This window comes from Mastigoproctus giganteus, chromosome 13, assembly GCF_048544385.1.
Source record: "Mastigoproctus giganteus isolate SK-2022 chromosome 13, ASM4854438v1, whole genome shotgun sequence".
In the NCBI taxonomy this organism is placed as follows: domain Eukaryota; kingdom Metazoa; phylum Arthropoda; class Arachnida; order Uropygi; family Thelyphonidae; genus Mastigoproctus; species Mastigoproctus giganteus.
Window position 1 is genome coordinate 152879773 of NC_143587.1, and position 19182 is coordinate 152898954.

Here is a 19182-nt window from a genome sequence, read left to right on the forward strand (position 1 = left end):
TCCCCCTCTCCTAGAATTTACCATTCCCTATACCATTTGCTTGTCTATACTTTTTCATGCACTTCATATACATTTGTATTATATTCCACATTACACTTTTGTAAATTTGTATATATATATTTGTATTTATTTTAATTTACATTTTTTACACTGCGTAGGGACTACCTTGTCTACTAGTATTACGATAAAAGGCTGCATATTTGCCCCATTTTTCTAATACTACAGACAAGTTTTTAACCCAAGCACGGTACTAAGTACTATAGGTTCTAATACCTCTCGTGTTTGGGGTTCACATTAAAAAAAAAAAAAAAAAAAAAGTTTGGAAAGCAGTGCCTGATACATGGTCAAGAGTAGTCCCCCTGATGAATTTCCTGGCTATGTATCATATTTTTATCTACTATATTCATATTTTGCATATTTATTAATCCCTGATTCCACCTCTTGCTAAAATTGCCCTCCCATATCTGAATATAGTGTTATTTATTCATTTACTTATTTATTTACTTGTATTTTTTTTTTTTTTTCCCCTCTGTCTCAGTTCATTTTTGTACTATGTTTTTCAAATTCTTTCATCACTTTAATCACTACTTCACTTCACTTTCCACTATCCCTTAAACTTCTCTTAGTTCTGGCACCTTGTGGACTTTTCATTTCCATTTTCACAGACACTATTTATTCTACAAACGACACATTATTTATATCCTTTTGCTTCCTCTACTGCTGCACTGTGCATTTTGGAGCATTAGACATAGTATAACTTTTGTTATTATATATATATATATATATATATATATAGTGTTCTTACTGAAGACTATAAAAATGGTTTTTGGTAAAGTTTACCGTAATAGGTACATGTCAGATGTGCAACGTTAATGCTATTGTACATGGGCCAATTAGGCATTATATGTGCATGAAATTATATTAGTCAGTTTCATTTTATGGTATCTGTCTATCTGTAGGGAATTAGGTGTATGAGGACCAAACTAATAAGTTAGTAAAAGTAAACTATCTTTAGCCTGGAAGGCCTATATTTTTTTTCTTTTATGATATAGGTCTTCCAAGCTAAAAGTTAAAAGCTAGTTTACTTTTACTAACTTGTTAGTTTGGTCATTATACACCTAATTCCCTACAGACAGATACCATAAAATGAAATTGACTAATATATATATATTAAATGTAATTTAAGGTCAAAGTTACAGTTGACGGAATAATAAAAAACAAAAAATAAATAAGCAAGGTATAACAAATGCACAAAAATGTGCAAAGGATGCAAAAAAAAAAAAAAAAAAAAGGATGCAGTAAAGGATGCAAAAGTATGTAATATGTAAGAATAAATAAGACTGATAAAGTTTGCATAGATGGAGGTGAAAATTACACAAAGTGCCAAGGACTAGAAGGGTAAGGATAGTAGAAAAAAAAAAAAAAAGTAACATATGAAAATGGCAAAAGAATGTTAATATCCTAAAATTTATGATGAATTAAGAAAATTGTGGATTGGAGGTAAAGGAACTGTAATGTAAAATTATAATACCAAATGATTAAACAAAATAAAGTAAAATAAAATAAAGGTGGTAAAGATGTCATCAGAAATTGGTGGACAAATTTAGTTATAGGTCGACTACAGGGAAGGCAAAAATGCAAAGTCTGATGTCAGCAGAAGTAAATATTGTTAGGTATTTCATCAGGAACTACACCTAACCATGTATCAGGAACTGCATTTCTATACTTGTACATAACAGTAGAAGAAAAGTTAAATAAAGCCAAAAAGCAAAATGAAAAAAAAAAAAAAAAAAATCACATTCTTTTACAATATGCATAAGGTAGTGTGTCCATAGTGTCCAATGCAGTGTCAATGAAATGAAAATTAAGGTAAAAATAAGGATAAGGTTAAAAAATATATAATGAAGGGTTTTCAGTGAGTAAATTTAGAAAAAATATTTTAGTGTTAGAATTTTGTGGAGATTAGAAGAATTAAAATAAATAGTAACAAGCACATGGTATAGGGAGAGGTATTAAATTTAGGATGGGGAAGGTAGTTAAATAAAGATGAAAATAGCGATAGAATGAGGATAGTTGGAATGTTCGTATCACCCTCTTATTGCACTAATAGCTCTACGAATGGGAAGAATGGTAGAATTAGACCATTTAATTCTTTAAGGGCTTTGGCTTTGTAAGAGTTAGTATAAAAAAGGAGATGAATACCAAATGCTTGTACTGCAGGGAAAAAAGCAGGCGAAAAAATATGTAAGTCAAAACAGGCCTAGAAACGAACCAAAACTGAAAGTATAATAAGAAAGGGATTGATACCTGGAGTTTTCAAGTAGTACGTAGCGGAAAGAAGATGGCAGATAAATAAAGCGCACATATATAGTAGAGTACAGTAGATGAATGTATCTAAAGCAGTAAAACTATATTAGTGACTTAGCGCTACAGGGAAAAGCAATTTATAGCAGCATAACAGACTTGATAGAGAGCTGTGAAGAAGTGGAAAAAGATATGGAAATAGTGACCTCTGTAGTTGTATTTTTAACAAATAAGAGCATAGAGATACATAAGATTAGTGTGAGAAAAGAGAGAGTGTATTTATAATGTAGAAATGTGATTGGAATAAAAGGACTTTGCCGATATAAAATCACAAAATATATAAAAAATAAAACAGTTCGTAGATAAATAAAAAGTATTGAACATGGCCGTAATAAAATGAATAGAAAGTAGATCAAGGATATGGCTACTATATACTAAGCAAAACTAAATAAAAAGAATATTGTATAATCCTAGTATATAAATCGAATTATACCAATTAGGGGGGGGGGGTATAGCTTATGCATATAATTTTTTTTTTTTTTTTTTTTTTTTTAAATATCCAGTCAATGAGTATTTACATATGTAAGCATAAATAGCAGGAAGTATGTAAAGAACAACATAAAATCCTGAGATGGAGAGGCCAGATTAAGACTTAAGAGTTATAGCCTGTAGTCCAAAATTGAGTGAAACAAAACTGTGTCGGTAATCATTTCTGTAAAAATAAATAAATCTATTGTTGATAGAGTAGCATAAATCCAAAGTTAGTTTCAGATATGCATCCAAATGTGAAAGGGTGTAACAAGAATCCATAGAAGGTTTTTGATGAGGAAATCTACTTTAAAATCAGTGATGAAAGAATAGGAAATAAATCCGAGGATGCATATAACTAGACTATAGACCCAATGGTGGGATAATTAGGCATCAGATCCTAAGGAGACTGTAGAAAATAAAAATTTGTAATATAAATAAAGAGTCACAAAGATCCATGGAGTAGAAGAATCCAAAAATGAATAAGTACTGCATAAAATTTCAATAGTGATGAATAAGCACAATAGTGAATGAAAATAGTATACATCTAGAGCAAATAAATCCAAAGGTGGATATTCAAGGGTACAGTTGAAAGATATCAAAACTTTTTGGATACCTTAAAGTAGCTGTAATACTTGTAAGATCCAAATAATGCAATTTTCTTACATATACAGGGTGTCTCAAAAATACATGGCATAACTTCAGGAATGAGTTCCTCATATGTAGACAATAAAAATATTTTATATCAACATAGTTCCGGAAATGCTTGGTTCCTGAGTTATTAACCGGAATGTCTTATCTCCCGCAGGTGATAAGCACACTTCATGCACGATGGTGCTCCCACACATTTCAGCCACCTAGGCCACAATTACCTGAATTGAAGGTTTCCTGGTTGGTGGATAGGTAGAGGTGGACCATCTGCCTGGCCTCCACGCTCACTGATTTAAACCCACTAGATTTCTTCTTGTGTGTGTGGGGGGGGGGGCATTTAAAGTCATTGGTGTGTTCGACTCCGGTAGCTGATGTGGAAACTCTCCGCAATCGAATTGTGGCAGGTTGTGAGACAATACGAAACATGACAGGAATTTGGCATCATCTCCGTGAGTCCATAAGACGTCGATGTGAGGCCTGTATTCAGGCAGAAGGTGGACATTTTGAACAATTACTATAAGGTGATGTGAACAGATAAGTGTCAAAGACAAACCTTCAAAACTCAGAAACCAAACATTTCCAGAACTATGTTGATATAAAATATTTTTATTGTCTACATATGAGGCACTCATTCCTGAAGTTATGCCGTGTATTTTTGAGGCACCCTGTATAATCTGTCTGAAAACAAAAATGAAATATCAATAGTCTCAACAAGGGAAGTGAATTATCAGTAATTTCATAAAGGATTGTTAAAACATATATCAAATGAATACATAAAAGAAGTGGATACTTAAAAAGTAGAAACTCAGGGAGTAAAGAAACAAAGTAATCATTCCAATGAAAATAATTCTATAGGAAATCATGTATAGTTGTTACTCACCAATTAATGGAAATCCCACCAAATAATATACGTAATTTGACATTTATAAATGATAATTCATTTATAGATGTTAAACCAGTTGTAACAGACATAAGAGATGTAATGAAAAGTAATGTAATAAACAAGATTAATGCCATTAAATTAATGATTGAAATATTACATCAGAACTAATGTAATATTTCAGAAAAGAACTAATACAGTAGAACCTCATAAATCTGAAATCTTTCAGTATAGCACATACCACATTTTTTTTTTTTTTTTTTTTGAAAGTTTATGCACATAGCCTAAGTATTCAGTAATAATCCATATTATATATGTATTCTCTTGGCAAGGAAGTTGCATAATTTAATGCAGTCACATGATCTGACTCAAAATTTTAATTTTACCAATGTGGATTCAAGGTGAGCTTTTTGCTTGCATAATAAAAATTATTGTACAGTATGTTTTAATGAAGTGTAAATGGTGCAATATGATTTCAGCAATTGAATTGTTTTAAATGCTGATTACATGTTACTGTACTGCAGTGTGATCTAGTATTGAATGTCTTGAAAAGTGAGGGTTTTATGCATTGCACATGCATAGTAACAATGAGGTACAATCAAGGAAGAATATAAAACAGCAAATTTTGATTTTTCATTTGGAAATTATTAGTGAAACATAATGCATAAATCCAGCACCTGCAATATTTTTTTTCTCTATTTTTTTCCCCCTATTTCTTTGCCTGCCCTGGTACTGTTCTACTCTGAGGAATATTCAGAGAGTGCCGGATTTATAAAGTTTTAATGTATATGTAATGAGTTAAGAGAGGGGTAAGCCTGTTTGAGAAATTATATATACAACTTAAATTTGTATAATGCATGACAGGTTTCATATAAATTGACAACACTTACCCCAATTGTAAACTTGTTTGTATCAATACGTTACATTGTAGTTGGTAAATAATATATTAAAACACAGATTATTAGATAAAAATTTATTGAAATGTAACATACAGTGTTTGTTTTTGATGGTTGATTTTTCAATCAGAGAAATGGGGTGATCTTCTTCCATTGGGTTGGTTTTTTTAAAAGAATAATTGTAAGGTTAGTTACCTAGCTTGCTGTTTTCTCTTCTAAAATAAATCTGCATTGGAAATCACTTTTGCCAATACTTTAAAACTTGTATTTTTTTTTATTTCAGTATTTAATGCATTTTTCATCTTTTTAAAATGTTATCTTTTTTAAAATTTTTTTTATACCCATTGTTTTTTTTTCAGTATGGATTGTAAAAATATGTATATAAAGGAAATTGTATTTTGCCCACAAAATAAATAACAAATGAAATGCATCATGTACTCATAGACAAAAATAAACTGAAATTATGCTGGTGAGGAAAAGTGTAATGTGCTGACTTGTAGATTTCATGCATGTAGTAGTAGTAATGGCAAATGATAAATGGTGCAAGAAAGCAAGCTTGTATTGCATCATTTTGTATCACACACACACACACACACACACACACACACACACACACACACACACACACACACACACACACACACACACACACACACACACACACACACACCTGTATCCTTCAAGAATTTGTCTAGTTCTCCCTTGAATTTATTCAACCCATCCACTTCCACAACAACAGATGGAAGCCTGTTCCAACAATCAACCACTTGCTGGCTGAAGGCAAACTTCTGCACATCTGTTCTGCAACTATCCTTCCTCAACTTGAATTTATGCCCCTCATGTGTGTGTGTAGTCCAGCAAGTGGAAGAATACCATTAACATTCAGCTACTCAGTCCATTCAAGGCTTTTAACACCTCTATCAGGTCTCAAGACACTGCAGTTTGCAGAACCAAAACCTTTCTAGGTAAGAGCACCCTTTTGTTCCCTTCACCAATCTGGTTGCCCTTCTCTGCACTGTTCTAGCAGATCTACGTCCTTCTTAAAGTAAGGTCTCCAGACCTGTATACAATACTCAAATGCGGCCTAACCATGGCATTATGCAGAGGGATAATTAAAAATAAAACAATAAGATCAAAAGAAAACAGAATAAGATAGTGAGGCAAATATCAGTGGCTGCAAAGAATCACATGAGTAAAATAAAGAATATGCAAATTAAGAAATGCGACCATGGAATGACAAGGCAAGTATGAAATAGCAAAGAAAACCAGTAATTTAAGGACAACAAAAATATAAGGTGGGAGAATAAGTTAAGAATGAGGATGTTGCAGAAGAAATTCATTCTTAAAATAATTTTGAAGACATGCCAATTAATGTAAATTTAATGGTTTTCCTTGATGGCACCAGGACTGAATTGTGTTAAACATCAATTTGATAGTATATAACAGAGCTGTGATGCTCAATACTTTCTACATTGATATCAATATTTGTAGAAGAACAAGAGAAATTTATCTCAATATGATACGTAGAACACTTCTGTATAATACTCTCCAGAAATTAAAACAAATAAAAGATTAATGCAAAATGATTACAGTAAAAAAATAAATTGAAAACAATTCAAAAATTAATATTTTTAATTAATTAACTTTAATTAATTAAAAAAGTTTAACGTAAATTTTGAAAAGCGATTTTCCTTCCTGAAACTCCGTGCTTTTTGGTCATAAGTCGTGATCACAGGAATTGGAATTATGGAGTATGTGAGCTTGAATCTTAAATAGAGAGATTATTTGCCCTCATGCATGTGTGTGAAAGGCTCAGATTATTTGTCTTCGTGCTTATGCACAAAAGACCATGAATAAGAGATTAGATATGGATGGCAAGCATTAATAAAATTCTTATGTAATTTAATTTCGATGATTTCTACAATTAATAGGCTCTTATAATTACGTTGGACACTTAAGTATTTTGGCCTTATTAAATAAAAATGTATTGTTTTCATTAACAGCATGAAAGGCTAATTCTGATGCTGCTGAACGAGAAGCACATACTGAGGACACTTGCTGTTTTACTTGAATATTCAGCGGAAATCGCATAGATCCTTCGTAAGACAAGTTGCAGTCACTGCAAGAAATGTTGTATACCAAGTCATTTATTTGTGTCGCAAAATAGGAAAGGACTGAGTGAATGTTCAGTATAGCATTTAATTTCTATATTGGTCTGGCTGCTATCTTAAATTCGATATCTTTAAAGAATCTGTTAAGCTGCATGTTCTACTTTTCAATGTATGGGACAGAAATAAAGCATTTTTTTGATGTTACTATTGGTGGTTGGTGTAGTTTTTTGTATCCTATCCTTAGTTTGTAACCTAATTCAGTTTATTGTAGCAAGGGGATAATCCTCCTTACAATAAACCTTGTTTTAATTTCTGGAAAGTATCATATGGAAGTGTTTTATGTATCATATTGAAGTAAATTATTCTTATTCTTCTACAAATGGTAAACATCAATATAAATTAAATGTAAAAATCTCTCACTCACTCACTCACTCACTCACAGGGTTACTTGAATTTTTTTTTTGGCTGGTGCAGCATAAGCCTCAAGCTTCCTTGCACCATATGGCTAATAATAATAATAATAATAATAATAATAATAGTGGTTTTCTTTGTTTACTGACTGGATTATCAATACTGTGGGTGTATTCAGACTATAAAGCGTTTAGGGCATAAGCCTCAAGCTATGGAAAAGTCTAGACTATTATACATAGTCTAGGCTTTTCCATAGCTTGAGGCTTATGCCTTAAATGCTTTATAGTCTAAATATACATCATACACCATCAAGCATCTCTAATATTGTGGAGTTATAACTGTTTTATTCAAAACAGTTCATAACTGTTTTGCCATCATTGCATCACTCAGGTACCTACCCACCCACCTAAGAAGGGCCAAATAGCCCTGAAACGGTGCTGTCTAGGTGGTGGTATCCATCTGAGAATAAGTAACATTAGTCTTCTCCTCAGGTGAAGCGTTACTTATTCAAAGTAGTGCAGTATCATGGCAACTCGTTGTGAAGGTATTCACAATATGAGATATAACTTAAAACGATGCCGCTTTGCTAATATTCTGTTCATTCAGATTTGGCTATGTATTATTGATGCTTTCGCACTATATTTATACATAGCGTGGGTTAATTTGCATATTCTAATTATACACACATATACACAGATACATATATAATATATGTCTAATTTAGTTTTTTTGCTTCCATTTGATTTAGGGACAACATATTTAAGATTGCAGATATTGTTGTAAAAGTTGGACCTTTCTTGAAGCTGTACTCATGGTACATCAGAGATTTTTCATCTGCTACAGTGGCATTAAATGAAGCATGTAAAAAATATCCAGCATTTGGTCAAGTTGTAAAGGAATTTGAGGTTTGAATGTTTTTAATATGCATAAATGTAAATAGTTTATAAATATATGTAAATTATATTGTGAAATTTTCCAAAAATATTATTTGGCATTATTTAATATAATATAATGTGCATCTTCATGTGGTTGTATATTTGTTCTTTGAATTTCAAGTATTCAATATAGAAGAAGATATGGTATTAGAAATAAATTCAGTTGTTCTTCTATACTAGGACCATTGATAAATATGTAGCTTAAGTATAAAAAAGGGACAGGGAGGTGATTATTCCCTTGTATAAGGCAATGGTCAGGCCACACCTTGAGTACTGTATACAGGTCTGGAGGCCTCATTTCAAGAAGGATGTAGAGCTGCTGGAACGAGTACAGAGAAGGGCAACAAGGTTAGTGAACGGAACGAAGGGTTGCTCTTACGAAGAAAGGCTTAAGTTTTGCAAATTACAGTGTCTGGAGGCTAGGCACCGGCGAGGTGATCTGATAGAGGTGTGTACAAAGCCTTGAATGGTTTGAGCATGCTCAATGCTGATGGAATACTGCCTCTTGCTCAGAATAATCACCTGAGAGGGCATAAATTCAAATTGAGGAAAGACATGTAGGATAGATGTGCAGAAATTTGCCCAAAAATTAGCCAGTGGGTAGTTGGTTGGTGGAACAGACTTCCATCCCTTGTTGTGGAAGTTGATAGCCTAAATAAATTTAAGGCTCAGCTGGACAGGTATTTCAAACGAATGGAGGGGTGAAGTGAAGGAGTTTTTTTTTTTTTTTTGGCTGATGCTGCATAAGCTTGCTTTCTTGCATCATATGCCTCTACTAATGCGCTAATGCTAAAAAGTTGTGAAAGTAAGAAAAATGAATATTTATTTTTCTGCATAATCTGTAGGGAAAACTGCATCTTAGTGCACTTTATAGCAATAATGAAAAGTATAATTTCATTGCAACTAAGTTTATTTATTTAAAATAATTTACAAATTCAAAATAGATTAGTACCTCAAAACTTCAGAATGTTATGAATATTTCTGAGGGTAATCAGCCTTACAAGGCAGGGCAGGGGCCTCACTCTGGTGAGTTATGGGCTTGGCACACCCAGGGTCCTGAGCTGGATATCATCATTCTTCTATTTCTGACACACACACTCACACTCACACTCTCTCTCTCTCTCTCTCTCTCTCTCTCTCTCTCTCTCTCTCTCTCTCTCTCTCTCTCTCTCTCTCTCTAATTCAGAAAATTTTTTTTTGGTTAGTGCAGCATAAGCCACAGGTTTCCTTGCACCATATGGCTAATAATAATAAGGCTTAAAAAAAAAAGCACCAGTGTCAAATTTATGCATTATATTCTATTAATAATTTTCTGATGTCAATTTATTTTTGTTTTACTTATTTTCTTGGCTGTATATCTAGGCTCACATCTGATGAGTATGTGCTTGGCACACCCACGGTCCTGAGTTGGATATCATCATTCTTCTCTTTCTTGGCGATTCCTTTCTACTTTTGTCTCTCTCTCTCTCTCTCTCTCTCTCTCGGTAACTTTATTTTTTTTGGCTGGTGCAGCATAAGCCTCAGGCTTCCTTGCGCCATATAACTAATAATAATAAAATATGTAAAATAAAAAGAAATTGGGGTAAAACTTTAGAACAGGGTCCCCCTTCCAAAATGGTGGTGAGGAGAAGAGGGGGGAAAGCATTTATGGGTTTGTGGCCCTGCTCACTCACTGCGTTTCTCCCTCTTCTCCTCGCCCACATGAAGGTTGTCACGTGACAAATCAATATGCCGGAGCTGAAAACGAAGGAAAAGGAGCTGAAAATGAAGAAAATGAGAAGGCAAAACAGCATTTTTTTTTTTTTTTTTTTTTTGAAAAAAGAAGTAACAAAAATGCAGATTTATTCGGAAAGAAAAAAGTCACGCGACATCGCGATAATCTGAAAAATGCATGATTGCACTTTAGGGAACAATGAAATTGCGCTTCCTGAATGGCAATTTCAGCAATGAACATTAACAATGAAATTGCTCTTTGTTAATGACAATTTGTGGCCATGAACAAACAGCATAGGCTGAAAAAACAACAAAAAGAAACACTCACATGATCAGTGGGAGTCCGTCATTCGCTGTCTTTGCCTGTGGGCTTATATTTTTCGGTAATGGCTTGCAGAAAGGATCTCATCAAATCGCTGCTGTCGGAATGACTTTGTCTCCATGTATATTCTGTGAGGTACGAATCAAACTGATCATTGACTGTCCTAGATGACATTTGCCATTTAATGGCATTCCATGTACCTTCAATACTGTTGGTGTTATCACCAGTTTCTGGATCACGGAAATGCATCTAGTGGTTTACAACTTAATGCCGAAAACCTCCATCCCCTAGACAATTATAAGACTTCCAGCAATCGGAAACAATAGTTGTCCTGGACAAATTGGAAGTCTTATTAATGTCTAGGAGAACTTCTTTACTCCTATTTTCTAGACCCGGAAAAAACACCTTGATCTTCCTCTTTCAACCCCACCAAATACCCATTTCCCATCCAATCTTTTACCTCTATTATACTTTCCCTTGCCAAACTTATTCTCATCAATCTGAACAATCATACCCACACCACCAATCATGCAACTTTCTCTCACACAAACATCAGCGCACACACCTCATGTCAAAAACTCCTCCAGTCACTCACGGTCACTGAACTCACACCCATCTCATGTAACGAGTACAGAGAAGGGCAACAAGATTAGTGAATGGAACAAAGGGGTGCTCTTACGAAGAAAGGCTTAAGTTTTGCAAATTACAGTGTCTGGAGACTAGGCACCGGCGAGGTGATCTGATAGAGGTGTATAAAGCCTTGAATGGTTTGAGCATGCTCAATGCTGATAGGATTCTTCCTCTTGCTCAAAATAATCACCTGAGAGGGCATAAATTCAAATTGAGAAAAGACAGATGTAGGATAGACGTGAGGAAATTTGCCTTTAGCCAGCGGGTGGTTGGTTGGTGGAACAGACTTCCATCCCTTGTCGTGGAAGTTGATAGCTTAAATAAGTTTAAGGCTCAGCTGGACATGTATTTCGAACAAACAGAGGGGTGAAGTGGAAGGGGTTATTTTTTATTTATTTATTTTATTTTATTTTTTATTTATTATTTTTTTATTTTTGGCTGATGCTGCATAAGCTTGCTTTCTTGCATCAAATGCCTCTACTAATGCTAATGTAACACAAATTCACAGGGCACCTTCCCAACCCAGAGAAGGAGCACCTCAATCATGCTCAACTTGCTCTCTGAGAACCACGACCCCTTACGCACAGATCTTTTAACATGATGAGCATTGACCCCTTTCTGATGACATATCCAATAAAATCCATCCGTACAATGCTTGCCCTCTGTCAATGTCATCAAACATCCACACTGAAAACACTTAAATTCAGCTGCAATTAATTTCTCATTCATATACCAATCTATCACAGCCTTACATCAATCCTTTTGCAAACCATACAACAATTTCGCAGTCGCTCGCTCCATTGGGGTTGAAGAGAAAAGACGATAAATATATATACAGAGAAACAAAATATTACGAGAGCAGCAGCATGAACGATCCTGGAAGCCAAAGCGAAACCAAACCCAATAAAAGAAAACGAAACGAAATGGACCAAATGAAAGCGAACTAAAAAGTGAATTCACAAGTTCAAAACCAAAAATGAAGGGAATTACACATTTCTAATCAGCCAATCAGAGTACTCAGGACAGAGGGAGAGTAGACACTCCCCCCCCCCCCCTCTGGAGGCTGCTGCTACCAGATGCCCAGTTTTGTGGGAAATTTGGCTCCAGCACCACAATTAATAATCTGGCCAAAACGAGAAAAAAAATATAAACATTATTATTTGTTTATTTATTTATTTTTTGCATTCCTAATTAGCCAATAAGAACACTCAGGAGAGGGGAGAGAGTAACACTGACCAACCACCACGTGACATTAGGAACAAACAAAGGGAAGCTAACAAAAATTCATCAGAGGGTATGTTGTGCCCTCTGATGAATACAAGAAAACATATATTAATTTTTAGTTTATGCTATCTCTGATAATATATAAAATTTAACTGTTGATGCAGCACGACAAGAAACCCAGTTTGTCATGACCAACGACTGGTTTTGGCTCGAATTCCTAATCGGAACTCGCATAAAAACAACATTTTCACAAAACACTAATGAAAGTCTATTAAAAACATGTCCCCTCTTATAATTGTTTCCCACCCCCCCAAAGTCGTGTAAAAATCTAACCTTTTTTTTTTAATATACATTCTAAACTTTCTTCACTATCTATCTATCTCTCTATATATATATATATATATAGATAGATAGATTTACCTACCTCCCCTAAAATATTATATATATATATATATATATATATATATATTTGAGTTAAGTTATAATGTATAACATGAAATGAAAGCTAGTAAGATAGCTACTCAAGAAAAACCAAAAACCTATACGGGTGCTCAACGTAACCTGGAAAATCAGATCTGTGACGAATTAATATTACATATTAGAAATAATATTATAAAATAGATATAAATTAACTATCCTATTTTCTTTTTACATACTTAGATGTATATATATATATATATATATATATATATATATATATAGAATCAAATTACTAAAGCGTAGAACTGGGATATTATAAGATTATATTAACCAATCAGATTAATGCCATCTGAGATAGAACATTACATCAGTCGTTAAACATATGCAGTAATGAAATAATGTTAAATTGTAGAAATGTAGAAGCCATCCTGTAGCTTAAAATACCCGATGCAATCCAAGAACAAACCAGACCCTAGGCAACAATGGTTAAACATAAATATTAAATTCAATAAAAATATACTAGAAAGGAATAGCGAAAGCTTAAAAAGCGGTACTCACCTTGAAATTAATCTGCGATGGTTTACTTAGGAAGCGTGGTTAATGTTTAAGTTGAATTGTTGAATTGAAAATTAAAAGGGAGGGAAGTAGATAAAAGTTGACTGAGTTAAATAGGCGCAAGGAAATAGAAGTGTACACATCCAATCTTTGGTTGTCATCGAAATAAAGAGAAGAAGGAATGATTAAAAACTATGTAAGTGAATCCGATGAAGCCAATAGTCTTTACGAGGACTTTCGTTAGTTAGAGAACGTCTTCAGTTGGCAATGTGTGGGGAGAGAACGCGCGTGATATTTTAAGAATAAAAAATTATACTCTCGTGATGCGTTTTTTGACATGTGGGAACTTTAATCTCGAGAGGTTCCAAATTGGGGAAAGATTGAAGGGGAGTTTAGAATTTAGAATTTTGAGGTTAGAGTGGTGCTTGTACCATTCAATAACTAGGGCTTCATATTGGAGTATTCTGTAACTGGATTTTAGTTTAATGATTGAAATGGCAGAGTCGATGAGCGGGTTGTGGTTGTGAGTCTGGGCATGAGTTGTAAGTTCTGTGACAGATTGGTTGGACATGAGACTATGAAAATGGTAGTATGCACGGGTATTGGATGTTTTTGATGAGCCAAATTTAGTAGTGGTACTTCCGATATAACATGTGTTGCAGTTTGGTTGACAATTGATGAGGTATATAATATTATTAAGGTCGTTTGTAGGATATTTGTATGAGTCTTTATAGGTGCTGAAGAAGGATCCTAATTTGTTGTAGGTGGAAAAAACAAGGGAGATATCAGTGTTGTTAAATAGGCGTCGGAACTGTCCTGCTAGTTCATTGTGGTAAGGGAGGACTATGCGGATGTTTGTTTTATTTTTGTCTTTGGTTGGGGTGTTAGATTTAATTTTATTTTTAGCGTTAAGGATTGTATTTAAAATAAGTTGGTGGGGGTAACCTCTGGATATAAATTTGTCGGTGATATACTGTATTTCATTGTGAAGGTCAGTGGGTAAGGAACTGTACTTTAGTGCATTGTGAATTTGGTTATATAAAACTGCCTTTTTAGTGTTTAGAGGGTGATGAGAAGCAAAATGTAAGTATTTACCGGTGTTTGTATTTTTCCTGAAAATTTTCGTATTTAATTTTGTGCCTGTTATATAGATAGTAAGATTAAGGAAATTAATCTGATTATTTTGTCCAATTTCAAGGGTGAATTTAAGTCTATCGTGTACAGAGTTAAGTTTTATGAAGAGGTTATCAATAATGGATCTGTTGCCTATTACAAGAATGTCGTCGGCATAGCGCATGTATAGTTTTAGTTCAGGGGGAAAGGGGTGTAGAATTTGGCTTTCAATGGCGGCTAGGTAGATTTCAGATAATGGGGCTGAAATCCCTAGTCCCATTGGTAAGCCAAATATTTGTTGAAAGATTTTTTTGTTGAATCTAAAAAATCTTGCTTCTAATAGAAGGGTGGTGAGTTCAAGGATATGGTCTATAGAAAGGGAGGTACGTTTTGTTAAGGTATCGTCTGTTTCTAAGAATTTGCGTAGGGCTTGTAAAGTAAATGGGATATGGACATTCGTGTAAAGAGAAGTAACGTCATAGGAAGCTAGGATGTCTGTATCGGATATTGTGATATTATTAATTTTTTGAAAAGCTTGATTGGTGTTATTGATCTTGAATGTGGAAAATTTAGTAAGGGGGGTTATGATTTTAACCAGGAAGGAGGATAAATTAGCGAAAGCTGAATTGCTGTATGATACAATTGGTCTTAAAGGGTGGTCAGCTTTGTGTAACTTGATAATCCCAAACATGTGGGGGAGGATGTTATTGCGAATTCCAATTTGCTGTAGTGTGGAAAGGTTGATTTCCTTATTTTGCCTGAGTTTCCTGAGAATTATATCGAGTTTATTTTTGAGTCTTGTGATGTTATGGTTATTAACATTTATGTATGTGTTTGGGTCTGCTAAGATGGATTCTAATTTTTCGGTGTAGATGTCTTTATCTATTATAACGATCGTATCACCTTTATCAGCTTTTTGAATAATAACGTTAGAATTTTTACTGAGTTTGTGTAAATCCATAAGCTGTTGTTTTTTTATATTAGAGCAGGAAGAAAGTTTGGTATTAATAATACTATTTGTTTGGTGCATTAGGCGCCATTTATCGGGATGATGTTCGAGTTTGGACTGGAGTTCAACGATGCAGTCTTTTATAGGGTTATTCAAAAAGCTGATAAAGGTGATACGATCGTTATAATAGATAAAGACATCTACACCGAAAAATTAGAATCCATCTTAGCAGACCCAAACACATACATAAATGTTAATAACCATAACATCACAAGACTCAAAAATAAACTCGATATAATTCTCAGGAAACTCAGGCAAAATAAGGAAATCAACCTTTCCACACTACAGCAAATTGGAATTCGCAATAACATCCTCCCCCACATGTTTGGGATTATCAAGTTACACAAAGCTGACCACCCTTTAAGACCAATTGTATCATACAGCAATTCAGCTTTCGCTAATTTATCCTCCTTCCTGGTTAAAATCATAACCCCCCTTACTAAATTTTCCACATTCAAGATCAATAACACCAATCAAGCTTTTCAAAAAATTAATAATATCACAATATCCGATACAGACATCCTAGCTTCCTATGACGTTACTTCTCTTTACACGAATGTCCATATCCCATTTACTTTACAAGCCCTACGCAAATTCTTAGAAACAGACGATACCTTAACAAAACGTACCTCCCTTTCTATAGACCATATCCTTGAACTCACCACCCTTCTATTAGAAGCAAGATTTTTTAGATTCAACAAAAAAATCTTTCAACAAATATTTGGCTTACCAATGGGACTAGGGATTTCAGCCCCATTATCTGAAATCTACCTAGCCGCCATTGAAAGCCAAATTCTACACCCCTTTCCCCCTGAACTAAAACTATACATGCGCTATGCCGACGACATTCTTGTAATAGGCAACAGATCCATTATTGATAACCTCTTCATAAAACTTAACTCTGTACACGATAGACTTAAATTCACCCTTGAAATTGGACAAAATAATCAGATTAATTTCCTTAATCTTACTATCTATATAACAGGCACAAAATTAAATACGAAAATTTTCAGGAAAAATACAAACACCGGTAAATACTTACATTTTGCTTCTCATCACCCTCTAAACACTAAAAAGGCAGTTTTATATAACCAAATTCACAATGCACTAAAGTACAGTTCCTTACCCACTGACCTTCACAATGAAATACAGTATATCACCGACAAATTTATATCCAGAGGTTACCCCCACCAACTTATTTTAAATACAATCCTTAACGCTAAAAATAAAATTAAATCTAACACCCCAACCAAAGACAAAAATAAAACAAACATCCGCATAGTCCTCCCTTACCACAATGAACTAGCAGGACAGTTCCGACGCCTATTTAACAACACTGATATCTCCCTTGTTTTTTCCACCTACAACAAATTAGGATCCTTCTTCAGCACCTATAAAGACTCATACAAATATCCTACAAACGACCTTAATAATATTATATACCTCATCAATTGTCAACCAAACTGCAACACATGTTATATCGGAAGTACCACTACTAAATTTGGCTCATCAAAAACATCCAATACCCGTGCATACTACCATTTTCATAGTCTCATGTCCAACCAATCTGTCACAGAACTTACAACTCATGCCCAGACTCACAACCACAACCCGCTCATCGACTCTGCCATTTCAATCATTAAACTAAAATCCAGTTACAGAATACTCCAATATGAAGCCCTAGTTATTGAATGGTACAAGCACCACTCTAACCTCAAAATTCTAAATTCTAAACTCCCCTTCAATCTTTCCCCAATTTGGAACCTCTCGAGATTAAAGTTCCCACATGTCAAAAAACGCATCACAAGAGTATAATTTTTTATTCTTAAAATATCACGCGCGTTCTCTCCCCACACATTGCCAACTGAAGACGTTCTCTAACTAACGAAAGTCCTCGTAAAGACTATTGGCTTCATCGGATTCACTTACATAGTTTTTAATCATTCCTTCTTCTCTTTATTTCGATGACAACCAAAGATTGGATGTGTACACTTCTATTTCCTTGCGCCTATTTAACTCAGTCAACTTTTATCTACTTCCCTCCCTTTTAATTTTCAATTCAACAATTCAACTTAAACATTAACCACGCTTCCTAAGTAAACCATCGCAGATTAATTTCAAGGTGAGTACCGCTTTTTAAGCTTTCGCTATTCCTTTCTAGTCCATTAACACGGTACTTGAAGATTTCTAAAAATTTCGTATTGTATAAAAATATACATAATTAGCCAACCATGGGAAAAGATAGCTTATTAATAGTAATTTTGCAAAATTACTATTAATAAGCTACTTAATTTCTATTTTCATTTTGACATCTTTCGGTCCTAGTTATACAGGCAGATGACAACAGAAACTGATGGCTCTGCCAGCCATGGGTTATGTATTTTGTAGGGGTTTAGCCCTCGACAAGTCCATTGCAAAGTATCTTTTCCCATGGTTGGCTAATTATGTATATTTTTATTGAATTTAATATTTATGTTTAACCATTGTTGCCTAGGGTCCGGTTTGTTCTTGGATTGCTTCGGGTATTTTAAACTACAGTACGGCTTCTACATTTCTACATTTTTACAATTTAACATTATTTCATTACTGCATATATATATATATATATATATATAATATTTAAATACTAAAGAAAATCACAACAAGTTATGATTTTCACAGTTGTGTTTATTATACAGAGTGTCTCAAAAATATTGGTACAAATGTTTAGGGGAGGTAGGTAACATCTAAAGGAATGTGAATTGCTTAGGAACCCATAACTGGAAACGTCACCGTAAGTCGGTAGATGGCGCTGTTCATCAGTTTGCGAGAGGGAAAATTTCAATGTTTTGTTCATAGATGAGGCTTATTTCACTCGGGAACGCTTATTCAATCAGCACAATGCTCATGTGTGGGCTCACGGCAACCCACATGGTGTGCGCCCCCATGCGGCACAACATCGCTTCACAATAAATGTGTGGGCAGGTATGGTCGGTGACTGCTTAGTCGGCCGATACCTGTTACCATCCCGCATGAACTCCGCTAGATATAGAACCTTTCTTGAACAAGGGTGGGAGAAAGAACTGAACCTTGGGGGACATCAGCATTAGTGGAGAAGATAGAAGACCGAGAGCCATCTACCATCACTCTCAGTGAGTGGTCAGAAGGAAAACTGGATAACTTGTTTAGAAGACTTTTATGCCAGACACGATTGAAAGCCTTTGAGATGTCAAGGGCAACTGCTTGTGTTTCACCGAACTTTTCCATTGAATTTGTCAATATATAGGTAACACAAGCCAGAATATTACCAGAAGATCGACACTGACAGAATCCATACTGGCGATCTTTGATCACACGGGAGGTTTTATCATCTTGCCTTCTGTCTGATTAATGATCAGATGGGAGGCTAGATCATGTCCTGTCCAGAAAGTCCGCAAACATTTCACAAGTCGCACATTTTTTTAGGCTGTGATGCATTGGAGAATTGCTCCCATCCACGAG

The 19182-nt window shown here is 34.5% G+C and overlaps 1 protein-coding gene across 3 annotated transcripts in view; it reads left to right on the forward strand.

Annotated features, from left to right (window-relative positions):
- LOC150076529 (uncharacterized) overlaps positions 1-19182 on the forward strand; it is a 437825-nt gene that overhangs the window by 276524 nt on the left and 142119 nt on the right. For all 3 annotated transcript variants that reach the window (XM_090387824.1, XM_090387826.1, XM_090387825.1), the window contains one exon: positions 8530-8686. In XM_090387824.1, coding sequence (XP_090243950.1) covers positions 8530-8686 — 157 coding nt within the window. The remainder of the gene's footprint in view (positions 1-8529; positions 8687-19182) is intronic.